The sequence below is a fragment of the Mesoplodon mirus genome, assembly GCF_964341445.2.
Source record: "Mesoplodon mirus genome assembly, chromosome: X".
NCBI lineage: Eukaryota > Metazoa > Chordata > Mammalia > Artiodactyla > Ziphiidae > Mesoplodon > Mesoplodon mirus.
This window is the reverse complement of record NC_138981.1, coordinates 38761881-38779218: the sequence shown is the minus strand read 5'-3', so window position 1 is coordinate 38779218 and position 17338 is coordinate 38761881. Positions and strand designations below refer to the sequence as shown.

General features: G+C 40.9%; 1 protein-coding gene across 3 annotated transcripts; it reads right to left on the bottom strand.

Moving 5' to 3' along the window:
• Nucleotides 1-259: 259 nt before the first annotated feature.
• On the bottom strand, nucleotides 260-16051 carry DDX3X (DEAD-box helicase 3 X-linked). 3 transcript variants are annotated; one of them, XM_082609434.1, is made up of 17 exons: nucleotides 15903-16051; nucleotides 12937-12994; nucleotides 10949-10993; nucleotides 9046-9178; nucleotides 7831-7989; nucleotides 7648-7765; nucleotides 7063-7198; nucleotides 5825-5910; nucleotides 5518-5616; nucleotides 5246-5406; nucleotides 4687-4831; nucleotides 4461-4605; nucleotides 4089-4270; nucleotides 3879-3996; nucleotides 3431-3584; nucleotides 3022-3161; nucleotides 260-2815 (listed from the first exon to the last, which is right to left on the bottom strand). In XM_082609434.1, the coding sequence occupies exons 1-17, from the start codon at nucleotides 15945-15947 to the stop codon at nucleotides 2736-2738; spliced, it is 2004 nt and encodes a 667-aa protein (XP_082465560.1). In that variant the 5' UTR covers nucleotides 15948-16051; the 3' UTR covers nucleotides 260-2735. The 3 variants fall into 3 exon arrangements, with proteins under 3 accessions (XP_082465560.1, XP_082465559.1, XP_082465561.1); XM_082609433.1 differs by having other exon boundaries at nucleotides 10949-10996; nucleotides 15903-16050; XM_082609435.1 differs by having other exon boundaries at nucleotides 7648-7747; nucleotides 10949-10996; nucleotides 15903-16050.
• Nucleotides 16052-17338: the final 1287 nt, after the last annotated feature.

Below are 17338 nucleotides of genomic sequence, written 5' to 3'. Positions count from 1 at the left end.
GTGCCCCGGTCTGGGAAGATCCCACATGCCGCGGAGCGGCTGGGCCCGTGAGCCATGGCCACTGAGCCTGTGCGTCCGGAGCCTGTGCTCCGCAACGGGGGAGGCCACAACAGTGAGAGGCCCGCGTACCGCAAAAAAAAAAAAAAAAAAAAAAAAATCAGCACTGGATGGCAACGCAAAAAATTACACCTTACAACTCTTCAGGCAAGAGCACAACTTTATTTTCACCTCTAATAAAAAACCACAATTGACAACAAGAGACTGTGCAGTTCAACTTTTTATTTTAATAAAATCAGTATGCACAGCAATGCAGTGCTAGCATCTAAACTAATACAGTAAGCAATTACTAAAGCTACAGTGACTCGAGGTTCAATCTCCACATTCAGCAAGTTCAAATCCACTCAACAGTTTTGAAACCTTATTAACTGAAAATATTGCTTGCTGATAAAACTTGCTCAAATGCCATCGCTGAATGTACAAGTCACTGATTATGCCAATACAACAAAGATAACCACATGTTTGAGGATTGCAATGAGCCAGACATTCACTGAAAAAAAAAAACACACAACGAAACAAAACTCACACAACATCTGTGAATCTGGACACCTCGTATCAGTGTTTTGAAGTGTTTCATTAATATCTTAAGACAAGTGTATCAAAACCTTGGCATAATTTAATTTAAAGTCGCCAATTTTATTTTTACTAACATCAGAAAGTTATGGCTACACTGCCAATGCCGGGTCTGCTTAATTTGACTTAAGAGTTTAATATGACTTAACATTAAAAGCTCACACTACCCCGAAATATATAATTTCACGCATACGGTGACATTCAACATTCAAGTGCCAGTGTTTTTGTACTGTCTTTTGGTCAAGTTTCTTTAAACTTTCAAAGAATCACTTTTAGGCTTACAAAAATAAATATTTGTCAAAATGTTCAATAAATATTACATAAAACTAGCAGCAAAAAGTATCTAGAAATCTGTCGTGTGCAAAGTTTTCTTCCCAACTATCATTCCCATGGTCCCAAATAAATTTTAGAATCTAGTCCCATCCCCTTCCTAGACAAGCTGCGTTCAACAATCTCCAAGAGACAAAATAAGATTGGAAGTTTAAGGACACGCACACAAGACATATATATAAAATTCTCTGAATGTGCAATAAAAGAAGTACTTTGTAAAAAGTTATGGGCAAAATGTACAAGGGCCTAAACCTAGACTAATTGAAATAGCACCATAACAAATGACCTCAATACTGTCAAGTGCACCTACTTAATAAAAGTTTTAGAACAAGGCACAATACACTTGAAAATCTATTGCACTTTAGGAAATTTTTGCCATCTTCCTATGCCACTGTAAAAAGATTGAGCGTTTTGATCACCGCATTCTGGCCACAAAATTAGCACAGAATTCAAAGTGGCAGAGGCATTTTAGTGGTGGACAATGCTCATCTTTGGCCAGATTTAGCATAAACAGACTATAAATACAATGGAAACCTATGCAACTAAAACTGACTAAAACTGCACTGTATAGCAGAATTGACACCTTGTGCAGTTATGTACATATTTCCAACCTGTGTGATCTCAAAGATTTCAGTTTGTTACTCTTCTGGAGCCATTTTTACAAAGTCTATAGTAAGCCAGTTTAACATCTCAACGCAGCTTGAACAGAGTAATGTAAATCGGCATTTAAAATAAAGCCTGCTGCATTAATTCTTCCTGTTCATACCCTCTTGACCAAAAAACATCAACACTAGCATGCGTTATTAGACCAAAAATCATCCAGGGCCCTAATGAGGGCTGGTCATTGCTGTGGTCAGCCATTCTACCATTTCAATTTCTTTTATGGCAGGCATTTAAAAAGTCTAAGTAGATGAATTCTAAAAACCTATCTCAAGTTATCAGACCTTTATACTTTCCCTGTAATAGTATGCCCACATCTGGCTAGCTCATAATTAATGATCTGCCTAAACATTGAAAGAGGAATTGCTGTATTTACTTGCATTAACTTTGAAAACAGTGCTTTGAATGTATGCATGTATTCATACATCACCTCATCATGACTGGAATGGCTTGTTTAAAGACTATCAGGTTCTAAATACCTATCCAGGATAGAGTGAGCAAATCAGAACTTTTAACTTAATACAGTTTGCCACATTAGAAACTAATTCCATTAATATGCTTCAAGACGTTTGTTGTTTGTTTTCCCCCAATCTGCAAGTATCAAAAAGCCCTAATGCAGGCTACCGCATAAGTTTTTTCCTTATAATATTTATGGATGAATCGATGATTCCTGTTAAGTTGTATCACACCTGTGTGCCAAGGTTTGATTTTAGCCCAAGTTCAGTAAATTTATTTTGTCAAAACAATTGGTATCTTGAGCATTACTGAGCCAACAGGACATCAAAATAAAAAGTTGTCTAAAGTTAAAGGCACAGTACATTAACAAACAAATGATCCTCAGTCACAAAATTAATGCAGTTTGGGATGGGGGTTGGGAGGGGAGTTAATCCAAACTACAGCAATGAAGTCTTCAAACCACCTTCTGAACAGGGCTGCTGATTGTTCCTTTCAACTCTTCATGTGACCTTGAGCTCCCTTAAAAAAAAAATTTCAGTGGAGAATCACAGCTGGTAATGTACTGCGAGTTCTTGAAGCTACACAAGGTATAGTCTGGCTAAGTTACATGTGGTTTCCATATTAGCTTGTTTGGCAGGGTGACCTACTGCAAAGCAGGTTCAGTTACCCCACCAGTCAACCCCCTGGGAGTTATAATTTCCTCCATATCCATCACTGTTGTAAAAGCCTCCATAGCCACCTAATGAAAGATTTAAAAAAGAGAGAAATTAATTAAGTCATCCACTGTTTAATACAATCTTTCCCTTCTTTAAATATTTTGATGTAAAATTACAGAAAGCAATCTACAGGGCTGAAATTCCCAATATTTTTAATCATGCTTTGAAAAAGACAGAAAAGAAAAAAAAACCCTTCCCAAAGATATGAGGTTAAAAATATAAACATTACCTCCACCAAACCCTCTGCTGCTGCCATGGCCGCCTCCACCGCTGCGGCTGCTGCCGGCGCGGCTGCTGCTGAAGCTGGAACTGCTGGCACCACTACTCTGTCGATAGTCTCTGGCACCAAATCCTCCACTGAATCTACTACTACAAGGACCAAAAAAATGTGTTAGTTCACATAAAGATGAAATTTCGACCAGATAACCCAACCCAAATCTTGTTAAAACTTCCCAATGACCAATTTCTGATTTTCCAATTCAAACAATTCCACCCAGCCCTATCTTCCCTAATAGTGATTTTTAAAAGGCCTTAGCTATGAAAAGGCTGACACCAACTTAATGTCACTTAAATAACCTTGAAAAGTTAACCTTGGACATAGCACCCATCCCCATCATTATACACCATCTGTAACTCACCTTTTGGATCGTCCACGACTGCTACCCTTGTAGTGGTGTTCATAAGCCATGTTTTCTAACCAAGATGGCACTTCTTGTTTAGCTTCAACAAGAAGATCCAACAAATCCTTGGTAATATTTACGTTCCTCTCATTAAAGAATGAGGTGGCAAGGCCTAAAACAGTTCCAAAAAGTACATAAATTAAGGTCTTCCATAAAGTAGCAGAGTATTACTTTCATATTAGAGTATTAAGTAGAATACTAAAAAAGGAGGTCTAACTATTTGCTATTTAACCAACTCAAACTTCTTTGAACAAACCCTGACTTTTCCTGCCACTTCTGCTAAGATATATCTTAATTGCATTCCTTGAAAATAGGAGTTCTTCTAATAAGATCCTGAAAGTTCTTTGCTGCAAGAATCACACTGAAAATCAGAAACCACCACACCATCAAGTAACCACACACTTACCAAGGTTTCCTACACGTCCTGTACGGCCAATGCGATGTACATATTCTTCAATATCACTGGGCAAGTCAAAATTGATAACATGTTTCACATTTGAAATGTCCAGTCCTCTTGCTGCTACCTAGAAAATAACTTCTGTTACATATGGTCCATTTAAAAGAAAGCAAATAGCTGAACATGGCAACCTTGAAAATAAGATTATATTATACATACTGCTGTAGCCACTAGAATCGGGCTTTTTCCTGAGCGGAACTGGTGAAGAGCCTCTTCTCTGTCTCTCTGAGATCGGTCTCCATGGATACTCGTACAGGCATATCCTTCATGGTACAAGAAATCCTCTAGAGAATCTGCACCCTTTTTGGTCTCCACAAACACTAAGGTCAGTGAATCTTTGCCTAAAGTTAAAATATTACAAGGTTTCTGTCACTAAGAGTGGCTTGGTTCTCTTCGCACTTAGTAAACTTGCAAATAGAGGCAATTAAAATAGACTGTTTCAACAGAATGTTTTGGATGAGGAGAAAAGCAATAAAGGTGATTCCAAATGGATTTATTACCTAAGCCACCAGAGTGATGCTAAAATTATACCTGTTGCATTTAGAAGGTCAAGCAGAAATGACCGTTTGTCTGACTCTTCCACCCAGACTACTTTCTGTGTGATGTTCTCAGAGGTAGAGCCAACTCTTCCTACGGCCAGAAATATATACTCATCCAAGAAATCACGAGCAAGCATCTGAAAGAAAAAAATATATTTTATTGTCTATTGAGATAAACAAATTCCTAAGTAAATAAGATTTGCAGCATCAAACAATACCTGTATTTCCTTCGGGAAAGTAGCACTAAACATCATAGTGTGGCGAACTCCCTTTGGTGGCATAGTATCTTGTTCAACGATTCTACGTATTTGAGGCTCAAACCCCATATCCAACATCCGATCAGCTTCATCTAACACCAAGTATCTGCCATGAAAAAAAAAAATCCAGTTTAGAATTTGAGGAGAAAAGTTAGTTTTAATATAGTTGTTTCTATAAGCACAATTAATTATTCATTCAGGTAGTTAAATTCCTCACACCACACAATCTGACCCATGTACGTGAGACACAGCACAGGATCTCTGCCACTAAATAAATGGTCCAAGATGGTACACACCCAAATTAGCTCTTATACTTGACTCTGGTCCCAAAGTCTCGTCATTTTTAGACTCTAATAAAATGTCACCGATTTTTCAACATTAAAATTACCACGAGCAAACTTTTTGGAAAAGCTGGAAGACTAAAATAAATCTCTTCTCCATCTTAAAATTTATGGACAAGTTCCACAGAACTAATGGCCAGTAATTTTTTAAATTAATGCATTCCACACATTTAACATACTTGCAGAAGTCTAATCCAATCTTCCCTCTTTCCATCATATCCACTAGACGTCCTGGAGTGGCTACTAACAAGTGGCATCCACGTTCTAAGTCTCGAATTTGCTGACCAATATCAGCACCACCATAAACCACGCAAGGACGAACTCTAGATCGGTATGAAAACTGTAAGCAAAGAAATTTTTATCAACTTTAAGGCCAAGATTTTTTACGTGGTCATAAAACATTGCATCAGAATCAATGAGAAAGCCAATAATCTCTGAAATGCATACTTACTTTCCTGGCTTCCTCATAGATCTGTACAGCCAATTCTCTAGTTGGTGCTAACACCAAGGAGATTGGGTATTGTTTGCGGCGCCCATACCTTCCATTTTCCTAAGAAATAATTTATAATTTAAACTCTTAACATCCTTTTTTAAAGGTTCATTACACATAATTCCCTTCTGTAACTCACGGATTATATGTAAAAACTGTTTGTAATTATACAGGTTAGAATACAAGTCTTACTGTCATTTAGAAAGCTTTCTCAACAGCTACCTACAAGGTTCTACAATCATTTCCCATTTTATATAGAAATATTTACCTTCATGGCCCTCAAAGCCTCGCCTGGACCATCAGAATAAATCTGACTCAAGATGGGCAAGAGAAATGCTGCAGTTTTTCCAGACCCTGTTTAAAAGAAAGCATATTCATTTAACCACAGAAAAACCTGATTATTTTTGAATATATATTGGTAGATAAGTGTTTTTTTGAATATATATTGGTAGATAAGTGTTTTTTAACTGCCCAACAACTTAACAATTAATTAGCAATTTTACTTTATTCCCAAGTTAATTTTCTAAAAATTAATAGCTAATTTAAAAAATACCAAGTGACGGCTTTGATCAATCTGTAATAGGAGTTAGCAAACTAAGGCCCAACCTATATCTTCGTAAATAAAGCTTTACTGCAATATAGCTGTGACCAATAATTTTACATATCATCTATGGCTGCCTTCATACAACAGCAGAGCTGAATAGTTGCAACAGAGACCACATGGTCCATAATCCAAAAAAATATTTTGCTTACAGAAAATGTATACCAAACTCTGGTCACTCACAATGTAGTAGTTAGTATTAACTTCTTCGCATTTGTGCAAAGAGAGCAGGAATTCTGTCTCAAAACTGGTGTCAATTTCAAGTTTTAACACTTCCTTGTAGGTACTGTACATACTGATAATGTATAAAGGATGACATTCTCACTCTTCCATAGGGAAAGAAAGATACCAAATTATTCAAGTGCCATATATTTTTACTGGGAGAATCTTGTCACTCTTTCAAACTGGCCCAACTCACACAGATATAATAAAGCCTGTTCTCAATTCAGAGGCTGTAACTATCCCCATTCCCAAAAGATGGGAGGTTAAGGACCCTTCCCTTGGCCACATTCCCATGGATCACAAGCTATTCTCTAATCTTATCCTTCTTATCCCAGATACAATATTGTTATAGTGCTAACTTTCCCACCACTGCAATCACAATAACCTATCCCTGTTGCAGCAATATCAGGGTCATGACTTTCTACAGGCTCTCCCCAAGACACCCTAATGCAAACACTAGAGGTAATACAGGATCCAAAGGGCTAAGACAAAAGAGAAACCATCCAGCTACTCCTTATCTATATCAAAGTATACCAGTCAGGCTACAAACAGGACTCAAGCTTCCTCATGAAACTTAGATACTCCATATTTCAGATACTGCGTATTTTTTTGGTATTGGTTTTATGAGAGCAAGCAGGGTTAAGGTATTCTGGACAACTTTTTACTTTATCAAGTCTGCTTACCTGTTTGGGCACAAGCCATCAAGTCTCTCTTCTCTTTGATAATAGGAATAGCATGCTTTTGCACTGGAGTCGGACGAGTGTAGCGAGTAAGTTCAATGTTTCCCATAATAATTTCTCCCATCTCAACATCACTGAACTGTCAAGAAATTCATCAGGATTAAATAAGTAGAAATACTACCTAGAGCCATTTTGCTTTATACAAATACAATGGGGGAAAAAAACCCTATCAACCAACTTGTACTTTAGTTTACAGTTGCTTTAAAGAAAAGTTATCGTGTTACATTTTGAGGGGGAGGGGGAAAACAACAACAACAACAACACCCTGAGCTTAACCTACACTGGAAAAGTTTTGGGTTCCTTCCATGTCTGACCAATTTTCTATTTCAAATATTAATGATGGTAACATTGAACTCAATCTCCCCCTTTCCACAAACCAACGAGGCAGGCTTTCAGAGTAACTTTAAAAGATTGTTAACACAAAGCAGGCATGGTCTATACAGGCCTTTAGGAAGCCCATCTCATCTTGATGTGCTGTGAAAATACTTACACTTCCCTCTGTCTTAAAGGTCAAGCAAAAATACTTACACTTTCAATGTGTGGAGGACAGTTGTTGCCTGTTGCCTCAACTGGAATGTCATCGTATTTTTCAAAGTTAATCCCGGTGTTGCCTCCAGAAAAAAGTTCTCTGAAATCAGAAGATCGGCTAAGTTTATTTGGTATAATAGCCAATAAGGCTTCATCACAATTAACATACATTTCAAAACTTACTGTTCCAAGCGTTCACTTGGCGGGAGTGGTTTTGACCAATCATCTTCATCTGATTTGTCACACCAGCGACTATTTCCACCACGTTCATATTTTCCAAAGCCACCTCTTTCACCACGGCTACCAATGCTGTCATAGTCACTTCGTCCACGATCATCAAACCTGAACAGCACAACCAATTAATCAGAATCTTATCATTTAACCATTATCAGATTCCTACCACTACTCTAGAACTGTGCCTGAAGAGAAGTTCGTTATGGCTAATTTCAAGGATGTCAACAATCCAGTTCAGTCTTACTCTTATTTGACAAATAAGGCCCTCTAACCAGACTGTATCATTTACATAACTTTATTTTCTAAATTCAGTATCGTTCTTTATTCTTATTACACAGCCTAAACAGGCCTCATACATGTTGAAATTGAATCACGTCTTTATACCTAAAACTAATAAGAGTATTGTAAATCAACTATAGTTCAACCTAAAACTAATAAGAGTAAATCAACTATAGTTCAATAAAAACAAACTTCTCTTGGGAGGGGTGGGGGGAAAGAATCAGTCTTATACACATGAAACCAGCATATAACTTACACCTTTAAATATTCTCATCCAAATATTTCTAGTGGTAGGGAAAAGAGGAAAGTATCACACCAACTATCAATTGTCCCAGTTATATCAGGATGCTACTTAAAGGACAATTCACCTGTGTGACAAACTTTGGATAAAAAGGTAGAAAATAATCCTTACCTGAATTAAGATGTTTTTAGTTTTAGGCCTGTTTTCGAAAAATCAGGACACAGAGGACTAACCACAGCTATTAGGCGCATGAGGTCAGTTCACCACACTTGTGTAATCAAAAATATAAGGTGTTTAAAAATTGTCATATAGAATATCCACGAAAATGTCAACCAAATTAGGCCATTCACTAAAACTTTTAAGTAGAATATGTAAAACTAGAGAAATATAACTGATTTCATTATGCCAAAAGGAATGTTCTTCTTCTAATCTAATTCTTGAATAACAAGTTCAATTTAGTAGACCTCTTACAGTTAAAAAAATACATAAATACAATTAAACAGATATAATACTTAACATCCAAGTAGGTGGTCTACTAAGGGGAAAAAATATCATGCTTAATGGTCAGAGTACAAATTAAAGACCAATTTCTAAATTGCTGTATTGTACACGTAAAAAAGGCAAGAAAATAAGAAATCACTCACCTTCCCCTTGATCCACTTCCACGATCACTGAAGAAACTAGACTTCCCTCTTGAATCGCTACGGCAACCAAAACTGCTGTATGCATCCTTATCTTTACTAGAACTCCACCCTGAACTGTCTTTATCATAGAATCCTTCAAAAAAAAAAAAAAAACCGCAAACCCATGTTATTATATTATTTCGAAAATGACAATACTTTAAAACATGTTTCCAAATCTGAAGCCCTCCACTGACTAACCCATCTCTGGACCAGAGGGACGATGGAAATATTCCTACCACGGCACTAGAATATACTGTGCACTGAACAAAGCAATTGACAGTCTGAAAATGTTCTGAATGAATACCACTTCTAAAAGATCAATAGCTTTGCCTGTAACACAATGATTATGGTATTGTTACATAACCATCACAATTTAACTTCCATTCATTTTATAGGTGTGAATGAGTTTACTAGAAGTTACCATTATTTCAATGTCTCTTAGAAGTGACATTCATTTAAAACATTAAGAATGTCAGTTTACTTGGTTTAATACAGTATTTCTTAGTTTCAATAGTAAAAAGTTTAAGAACAGTGCTCTGTTCACATGAAGTACATACTACCAGATGAGAATTAGGAATATAATAAAGGAAAATCCTCATCCCTACACAACTCAGTGTAGACAGGTTCCTAGGGTACAGCTATAAACATTCAGTAAGAGGGGATAACAAACGTGTAAATTATCCCAACAGGTAGACGGTTTAAAGACAAGTAGAGGATTTAACTAGCTTCAGTGACACTTTATTGAACAGTCAGAGATAGTTTTAAGTTATAGGTTACTTTCCTTCCACCTCCTGCCTCTACCAGCCAGGTTATCAAAAGTCTTGGCTACCAATAAAGAGCTGAGTTAGATTTCGAAGATCTCTTTCAGCTCTAACTCCTATATGATACAGCCTCTCTCCCTGCTTTGATTCTTGTTATTGCAACAAAGGGAGAAAAGCACTAAATATACATGGGAGTCAATTTCAGCTAGTGCATTCTAAGGAATGAGAACCCATGACGATAAAGACTACAATAAATAAAAGCAATGATATGATAGCTAAGAAATTATAATACAGATTTTATATTCCATGTATTGCCAGGGACAGTGAAGCTAACACGGACTACATATGGATATGGAGAAACGACAGCAAACCATGTGCTTCTGTGGACTCTCCACCCTTCCAATCCTGCCTTCTTTATCCAGTATCTTCCCCCTTCTTGACCTTCAGTTTTCCTGACCTTCCCCTTTTCCTCCAAATCTCAGATCACCTATTTTATGGAATACACAGCACCCAAACAGTTGTCCCATAATATGAACCATCTACTAGTTCTCTGTCACTTATTTACAAAGTTAATGGGAAAAGACCAGCTGTTGTGATACCTTTTAGACAAGACCTTTAAAATGAAGCAGTTAAGGCAAGGAGATGAAGCCAGAGAATCACTCCCATCTATTGGGAGCATGCCCAATGCTTGTTAACTATTCCCCAATAACCCCATCTTCATTTTGGCACCTCTGCAAGACAGAAATAACCGGGCTGTCATCACTATGCAGCAGTTTGGTTTACACAGTAATGGGTGCCCAATCACCTTTTTTAAATTGAAATCATGCTGTGAATGATTACAAACACAGGTTAAGCACAAGACTAGTGAAATTGTACAAAACCATGCCCTTGGCCTCAGAAGAGTTTGACATAGGAATGCAGTTTTCCACTGTCTGACATTAGATTGAGTTTTTCCAAAATGAGTAAACCCTAATATCTGAAACAGTTCTGCCAGTAGCAGGAGAGGCACAGTTTACAGACTTCTCCAGGTGTCTCATTTTCCCTAGGCTCCAACTTCCAAATGCAGCAAGAATTAGGTATACCAAGTCGTTCAAAGGACTTACCTTTAGTAGCTTCTCTGTTCCTTAAGTGAGGAGGAATATAGCGCCCTTCTAAAAGAAATTAACGAAGTTAAACTTCATATTCCATAAAACTTTAAGTTAAAGCTTTTTGGCCAAAATTTGTGCTATTAAAAAACAGTCCTGGAAAGAAATTTTTTAAATCTATAGTCCTCCAGTCTATGTACTTGGAAATTGAGAAGCGGGGGGAAAAAATCTACTTTTATTTTAAATGGGTTATTGCTTTAATAAGTAGAATTTTAAAAGGGAAAGGAGAACAGGTTTGACTTGGAACCTAACAGCTGAAATCTACAAATACATAAATATAACTTGTCACTAGTGGTTAATTTAACACAATATTTTAAAAGGCCTGCTATGATTTGAGAATTGCCACAAACGAGTTACAACTTTTAAGTATTACTACAACAACCTAAAAAACATGTAACAAACATTAGTAAATCATTTAACATGTAGCAAAAGTGTTACTGTAACAACCTAAAAGTAATAAACATGTAACTAGCCACTAAAAGGCTTTTTTTGTTTCCTACCCTGGTTAAGTTCCAAGACATAGAATACATATGTAACATGGGAAAGTTGCAAGAGGGAGAATGATTTCAAGGAACTGTGAATTTTAATTCGAGACTTGCAGAGTTTAAGTCAACTGTTTTTCTGTATGCACAGGAATACAGTCTAGACAATGGATGAGAATCAAAAGCAAATAATGTATATATCCACCAAGTAAAGTCAACTTGCTTTATTTCTAGTTAACCTGCAATTTAACTTTTTCACTTCTGGGTTGAATTAATTATTAAAGATCTCTATTAGAATGATCAAGTCCTAAATGATTCTTAGCATGGCAAATAAAGTGAAATTTAAAACAAATACCAAGTAACTGTGCCCAGTGAGGCCCTTCTTGCCTAAAAATGAAGACATGCCCCTTACTATGCAACAAAGAGAGCTTGAAGAAATGGTGCTTTCAGACCTTACATACAACCGATACACATTTTTTTTCTCTCTTTTTGGTTAATAGGGTAGGAAGAGACCTGAGCTGAAGCAGGTCTACTGCCCATAATAAACCACCAAGATCCCCTACACCTTAATACTAATCTCTACCAAGTATCCAAGAAACCCTTTTAAGGAAAAAAAAATTAAATAAAACTTCTATATCTAACTTCTTTTCAAAAGAATACAACAATTCAGCATTTAAAATCCTAACCACCACCCCAAGATTCATTATGGCCTTGTTCTATTATTTAAAAAAAAAAATATTTATTTGGCCCCACCAGGTCTTAGTTACAGCATGCGGGATCTTTAGTTGTGGCATGCAGGATCTAGTTCCCTGACCAGGGATCGAACCCAGGCCCCCTGCATTGGGAGCACGGAGTCTTAACCACTGGGCCACCAGGGAAGTCCCTAACCTTGTTCTATTATTAAGTCTCATGTTCTTCATGGGAAAGGGATAGCTGTAGCTGATCAATGTGAATGTTCCCTTTATTCAGTTTAATTCTGGTAGATTCACTCTAATAGTGATATACACGTTCCCATCACCTTTAAGCTGGGCTCAGGATTCATAATGGACATAATCAAACCCTTCTAGAGATAATTTGTGCTTTGTATAAGGTCCTTAATGATTGTTTTCATTCAAGAAAACTACTCCGTTTTGTTATCAAAAGACCACAACACGGGACCTCCACTGCAAGGGGCATGGGTTCCACCCCTGGTGAGGAAACTAAGATCCTGCATGCTGCGCGGCGCGGCCAAAACAAAACAAAACAAGCCCCCCCAAACCCCCCAACGATGCTACCCACCTAATTCTTTACACAGTAAAGACTGGCAGGGAAATTCTTAAATTTTAAACAAATCCAACGAAATATTAAGGTATTAAAGCTCTAATACTCAGTAACACAGCACTGTAAATCAACTGTATTTCAATGAAATAAAATTTTTTTTAAAACCCTAATATTCACAGTAAATCCATAAAATGTTTTACTTACTGCTGGCGGTACTTCCTCCACTCTGATTATCAGAAGAGTTCAGGTCTAGGCCAGCAAACTAGAAAAGAGTTAAACTTTGGTTAGCAGCCCGTGTGCAGAAATATTACACTAAGAGAAAACTAGTCTTGCCCTCTAGCATTTACTAGCACTAGTTGCCCTGTCTGCCTCACCGGGGATGTGAAACTCTTAAGGAGAATGTGACTAGGAATGTGCTTCGAAGATAATTAAGTTGTAAGCAAATGCAAAATACTTTACTACAGTACTACTGTATATACTGCAGAAGGTACCACACCAAGATGGTGGTGCTATCCAGGAGAAACTGGGTCCAAATTTAACTCGTTCATTCAAAATGAATCTTCCCTGTAACATTTTCCATAGTAAAAGTTCAAGAAATTTAAATTATTTTAAAATGTCAAATAGTCATTGGATTCATTTTAGCTCCAAACATTTGGAGACAAATGTTTTCAATGCCACCAAGTTTCTACTTGGAATTATTTTAAACCTACAGAGCACACCCGAAAAATGTCAGAACAAAAATTTTATCGACCATTTCATAGTTCCTTTATCCCTAAATACTGCACAAATATTTTAAATGAGGGTAGCGCTCTTCAGAACAAAAATTAATATAACCACCACTTACTGAGCACTACTAAGCACAACCCTATGAAGTAGGTACCTACATGTTCTCCCACTTTCACAGTTAAGTTCAGAACACTTCGGACATAAATGGCACAATTGGCATTTAGGGTCCTTAATGAGTAGGACACATTTTACTGCCTTTATCTCCACGTCTACTCATCCCTTTACACTGGTAGCTCAAAGCCTCAACATTCTAAAAAAGAGATCTATCTTCATCGCATTCTGTAATAACAAACAAACAATTTACAAGCAATGGGGGAAAACTACATGTGCCAAAAGCAGTTTCATTTTTTTAATGTACCCAGTCACAGCACTATTGCCACCTGTTTGCAAAGGTGATACGCTATACCATAACGTTTAAGTCCTCTGTTAAAAGCTCAAGGTTGTATTGTCAAATTGCAAGCATCATCAATGGAGGCACTGAAAATTGGAAGCAGATGCTAAATCTTGAAAAAAAAATGAGTTATGGTAAGGCAGCTCATTTCCTAATTTCTATCAGCAAAAACGCTGTCATGTTTTCTCTGCAGTAGTTATCTCAGCAACTGATACTTTAACGCACGATAGGAACAAACTTTTTGCACTTGTTGCAGTACGTTTTGTTATTAATTTTACACTTGGCAAACACTAAATGCTACTGTAAAGTGTTAGGATTACGTTATTGCAATTTTCTCAGTTGTGAATTAGCTTGCTGCTTAATTCTAACGACTCTGCATACTTTTTCCAATTACTTCGATTACAAATTTCATTCCTACCTAGAATCTTAAATACAGCACTACCTACATGGTAAATGTTAAAACTGGGAACAGTCTATGCTCCTGATAACAGATTTTTTATGTCTCTGCTCCATTTAACATGACGCGTCAGCAATTTGGAGGATTCAAACTGATTCGTTAATGGAAAAAATGCTCCCCCCCAAAACAGGTCGTTAAGCCCTTAAAAACATATTACACACGACTACATTAAAGTCTATTGACAATTCATTTGCGTCACTCGACTTCGTTTCAGAATTTCGGAGCTCGTGGTAAGCAGAAGTTTACTTAAAGGCAACAAACATCGCACTGAAGAGCTTCTCTGAAGCGCGGTGCCACTGTTGCTGAGGGATGCAGACTTCCTGCCACCTCAGCCCAGAACCCCTCCTCTACCTCTAAACCCTTAGAAGAGGGCGTTCCAGTTAAGACGACAGACCCGGAGCCTCTGACCTATTTCAAAATTTCAGTCCACAAGCAGCAACAAGTCAACAACAAAATTGTTTATTTCTCCCCAAGCCACATTCCGGGTGTTTTTCCTCTAGCCGAGTCCCTAATCAAACGCCCGCATCAAAGTGTCCTTACCCTGAGGACACTCGTACACTCCGTGGCATCCCCCACCCCCCAAAACGACGCGCGGCCCTGGGCTAAATCGCCACACAGTGACTGTGGTGAGAATGTGAAGCGGGGGGGCCGCAAACCTCCCTGACGTCTCCCCACCGCGTTCAACCACGAACCCCAGAGCCCGGCGCAACCGCGCACGCAGCGGCCCATTCCTCCCTCCCCCTCCCCCCCCTCCCCTCCCCCCCCAATCTGCGTCACAAAACTTTCCACTCCGGAAACGCGGCCTCACGGGCCGTGGCTCCCGGCCTGCGGAAGCCGGGCTGGAGCGAAAAAGACCTGCGGAAGGAAGCCCGGGAGGAACAAGATGCCCATCCATCCCCGTTTCCGGGCCCTCGGCGGCCCGGCCTCTCCCGCTCGTGGGCCGCAGCGCCGCCCAGCCACCCGACACCACACAAAGGAGGCCGCCGCCATTACCCCGCGCGAAGGCCACCCCCCGCGCCGCCCCCTCCCACATTCCAGGGCCGCGTTCCTCCTCCCGCTCACACGCGCGTGCACACACACACACGCCAACGCCGCTCGGCTCTGTGACCGGAATCCGAGCCGCGCACGCCGCGAGCGCCGGAGCCCCCAGGAACAAAAAGGTCCCCATTCGTGAACCACCGCGCCACGCCGCCACCGCCCCCACCCATGGGTCACTAGTCAGTCGAGGTTCGCGCGTGCGCGCCTCCGCGAGAGAGCGCGCCCCTCCCCCTCCGCCCGCCTGCGCACGCACACACAAAAGCCGCCATTGTGCTCGGGCCGGGGACAATACCGCGAGCCAAGTAGGGGCCCCCACGACAGCCACAACTACCATTCCTGTCACCTTCCCGTTCCCCCACAGCCCTAGGGCATTCACACTCGCCAGCCCGAGGGACCCAGCAAATGGGAACAGAGGATACCAGCTAGCACTGCGCCACAAACCAGGTTAGGTCAGGGAATTCATGCAGCAACAACCCTGGTAGGCTCCCTGCGGCTCACCTGCTGGTCCAGCCCGAGCGCATTTTCCACCGCCACATGACTCATCCCTGAAGAGTACCGAGAACTCGGAGTCTTCCGCTGCTGAGCTAATGTGTTTGGCTCACCGCAAAGACCCTCTCACGGGAGAACTGCGGCTCTAAGGCGCACGGCGCGGCCACGGATCTAATATACCCGCTGGAACGGCTGCTACGTCAGCACGTAAGACGTGTGCCCTCCCTCTCACACCCGCACTTCTCCCGCCGCTACGACTTCTGCCTAGCTACTGCGCTCTCGTTTAGTCCTAACCTCGCGGGATTTCCTAGTCGGTCGCGTCCCCGGCTCGTCGTCCTACCTTGGCACTGAGAGCGCCAAATACTGTCCTAGTTCGCTTGAGTTCCACTTCCCCTGTCCTCCGCTATTACCCTAGCCAAGGTCTAGGAGGTCTCGAGATCTCGCGAGAATTCCTCGCCTCCCGCTTTCCGCCAGCTGGGATACCTTAAAATCTAATTTAGGCGTTTTCCCCTTTTCTTTCCGTAACGTCTCCAGTTTTCGCTGTTCCATTGCTTCTTGGGAGTATTCTCTCCTTTCTCAGCCCCCGGACTTGGATGTGTTGTGAGATTTCTCCAAACTAATTGACCGTAGCGTTTTCGTGAGCAGACTCCCCAAAATCGGAGTTAGGCCAAGAGAGGCCCAAAGCCCAGGGGGCGGCGGATCACGTGACTGCAGGTGTCAAACGCGGAGGCCATTTTGTGGAGCAGGAAACTGGTTTTAAATAGAGTGCTCGGAATCGGGGGAGGAGAAGGGAAAGAGGGAGGGAGGAGGCGGGAAGAGGGGGGAGAGGAGGAGGGGAAAAAAGAGGAAGGAGGAGGGAAGAGGGCGGGATGGTGACCAGGGGAGAGGGGAGAGGAGTGGAGGGGAGCTGGCGACGCACGCAGGTGGTGAGATGCTTTACCGCATGGTTGCTTAAGCAGCGGGGGCACCGCCTAGGAACGCCAGAGCCCCTCAGGTTCCCTACACCTCGTCGACCCCGCGCCCCACCCCCAAGCTAGAGCGCTCTGGCGCGCGCGTCCCCGCCCCCCGCGGTGAGGAAACAATGAGACAGTCACGCGCTGAACTAGAGTGGGTGGTAGCGCACCCTCCTGAGACCCCAGCCCTCCGCCGGCACGACCGCTCAATTGGGCCCCTAGTTTCCTGCTGCGGGGCGTCCAGCGGCTCAGGGCCGATGGCCACCGGCGTGGTGCTGCCTCCCTCAAAGCCAGAGGACCCTGGGGATGGAGAACGGCTCTCCTAGGGAGTCGGGGGTGTTTGTGGCTGGGCGCAATCTGGGCGTGACTAAGGAAGTCTACAGCATTATCGGCCTGGGTTCGGGGTGACCCTCGGGCCACCGCGGTGGATGGGGAATGGGAGGAAATGGGTTTTTGCCATCGGAGGAACCCCTTCTTATCCCCTCCTAAGGA

What these genes read in the sequence shown, in the direction of transcription:
- DDX3X (XM_082609433.1), bottom strand. Translation starts at nt 15,947, where the DNA reads ATGAGTCATGTGGCGGTGGAAAATGCGCTCGGGCTGGACCAGCAG. An exon ending in CGCTCGGGCTGGACCAGCAG is followed by an intron (nt 12,995 to 15,902) that starts GTGAGCCGCAGG and finishes ACTCTTTTCTAG; the next exon opens with TTTGCTGGCCTAGACCTGAA. An exon ending in CAGCAGAGGGTTTGGTGGAG is followed by an intron (nt 2,816 to 3,021) that starts GTAATGTTTATA and finishes ATCTTTCATTAG; the next exon opens with GTGGCTATGGAGGCTTTTAC.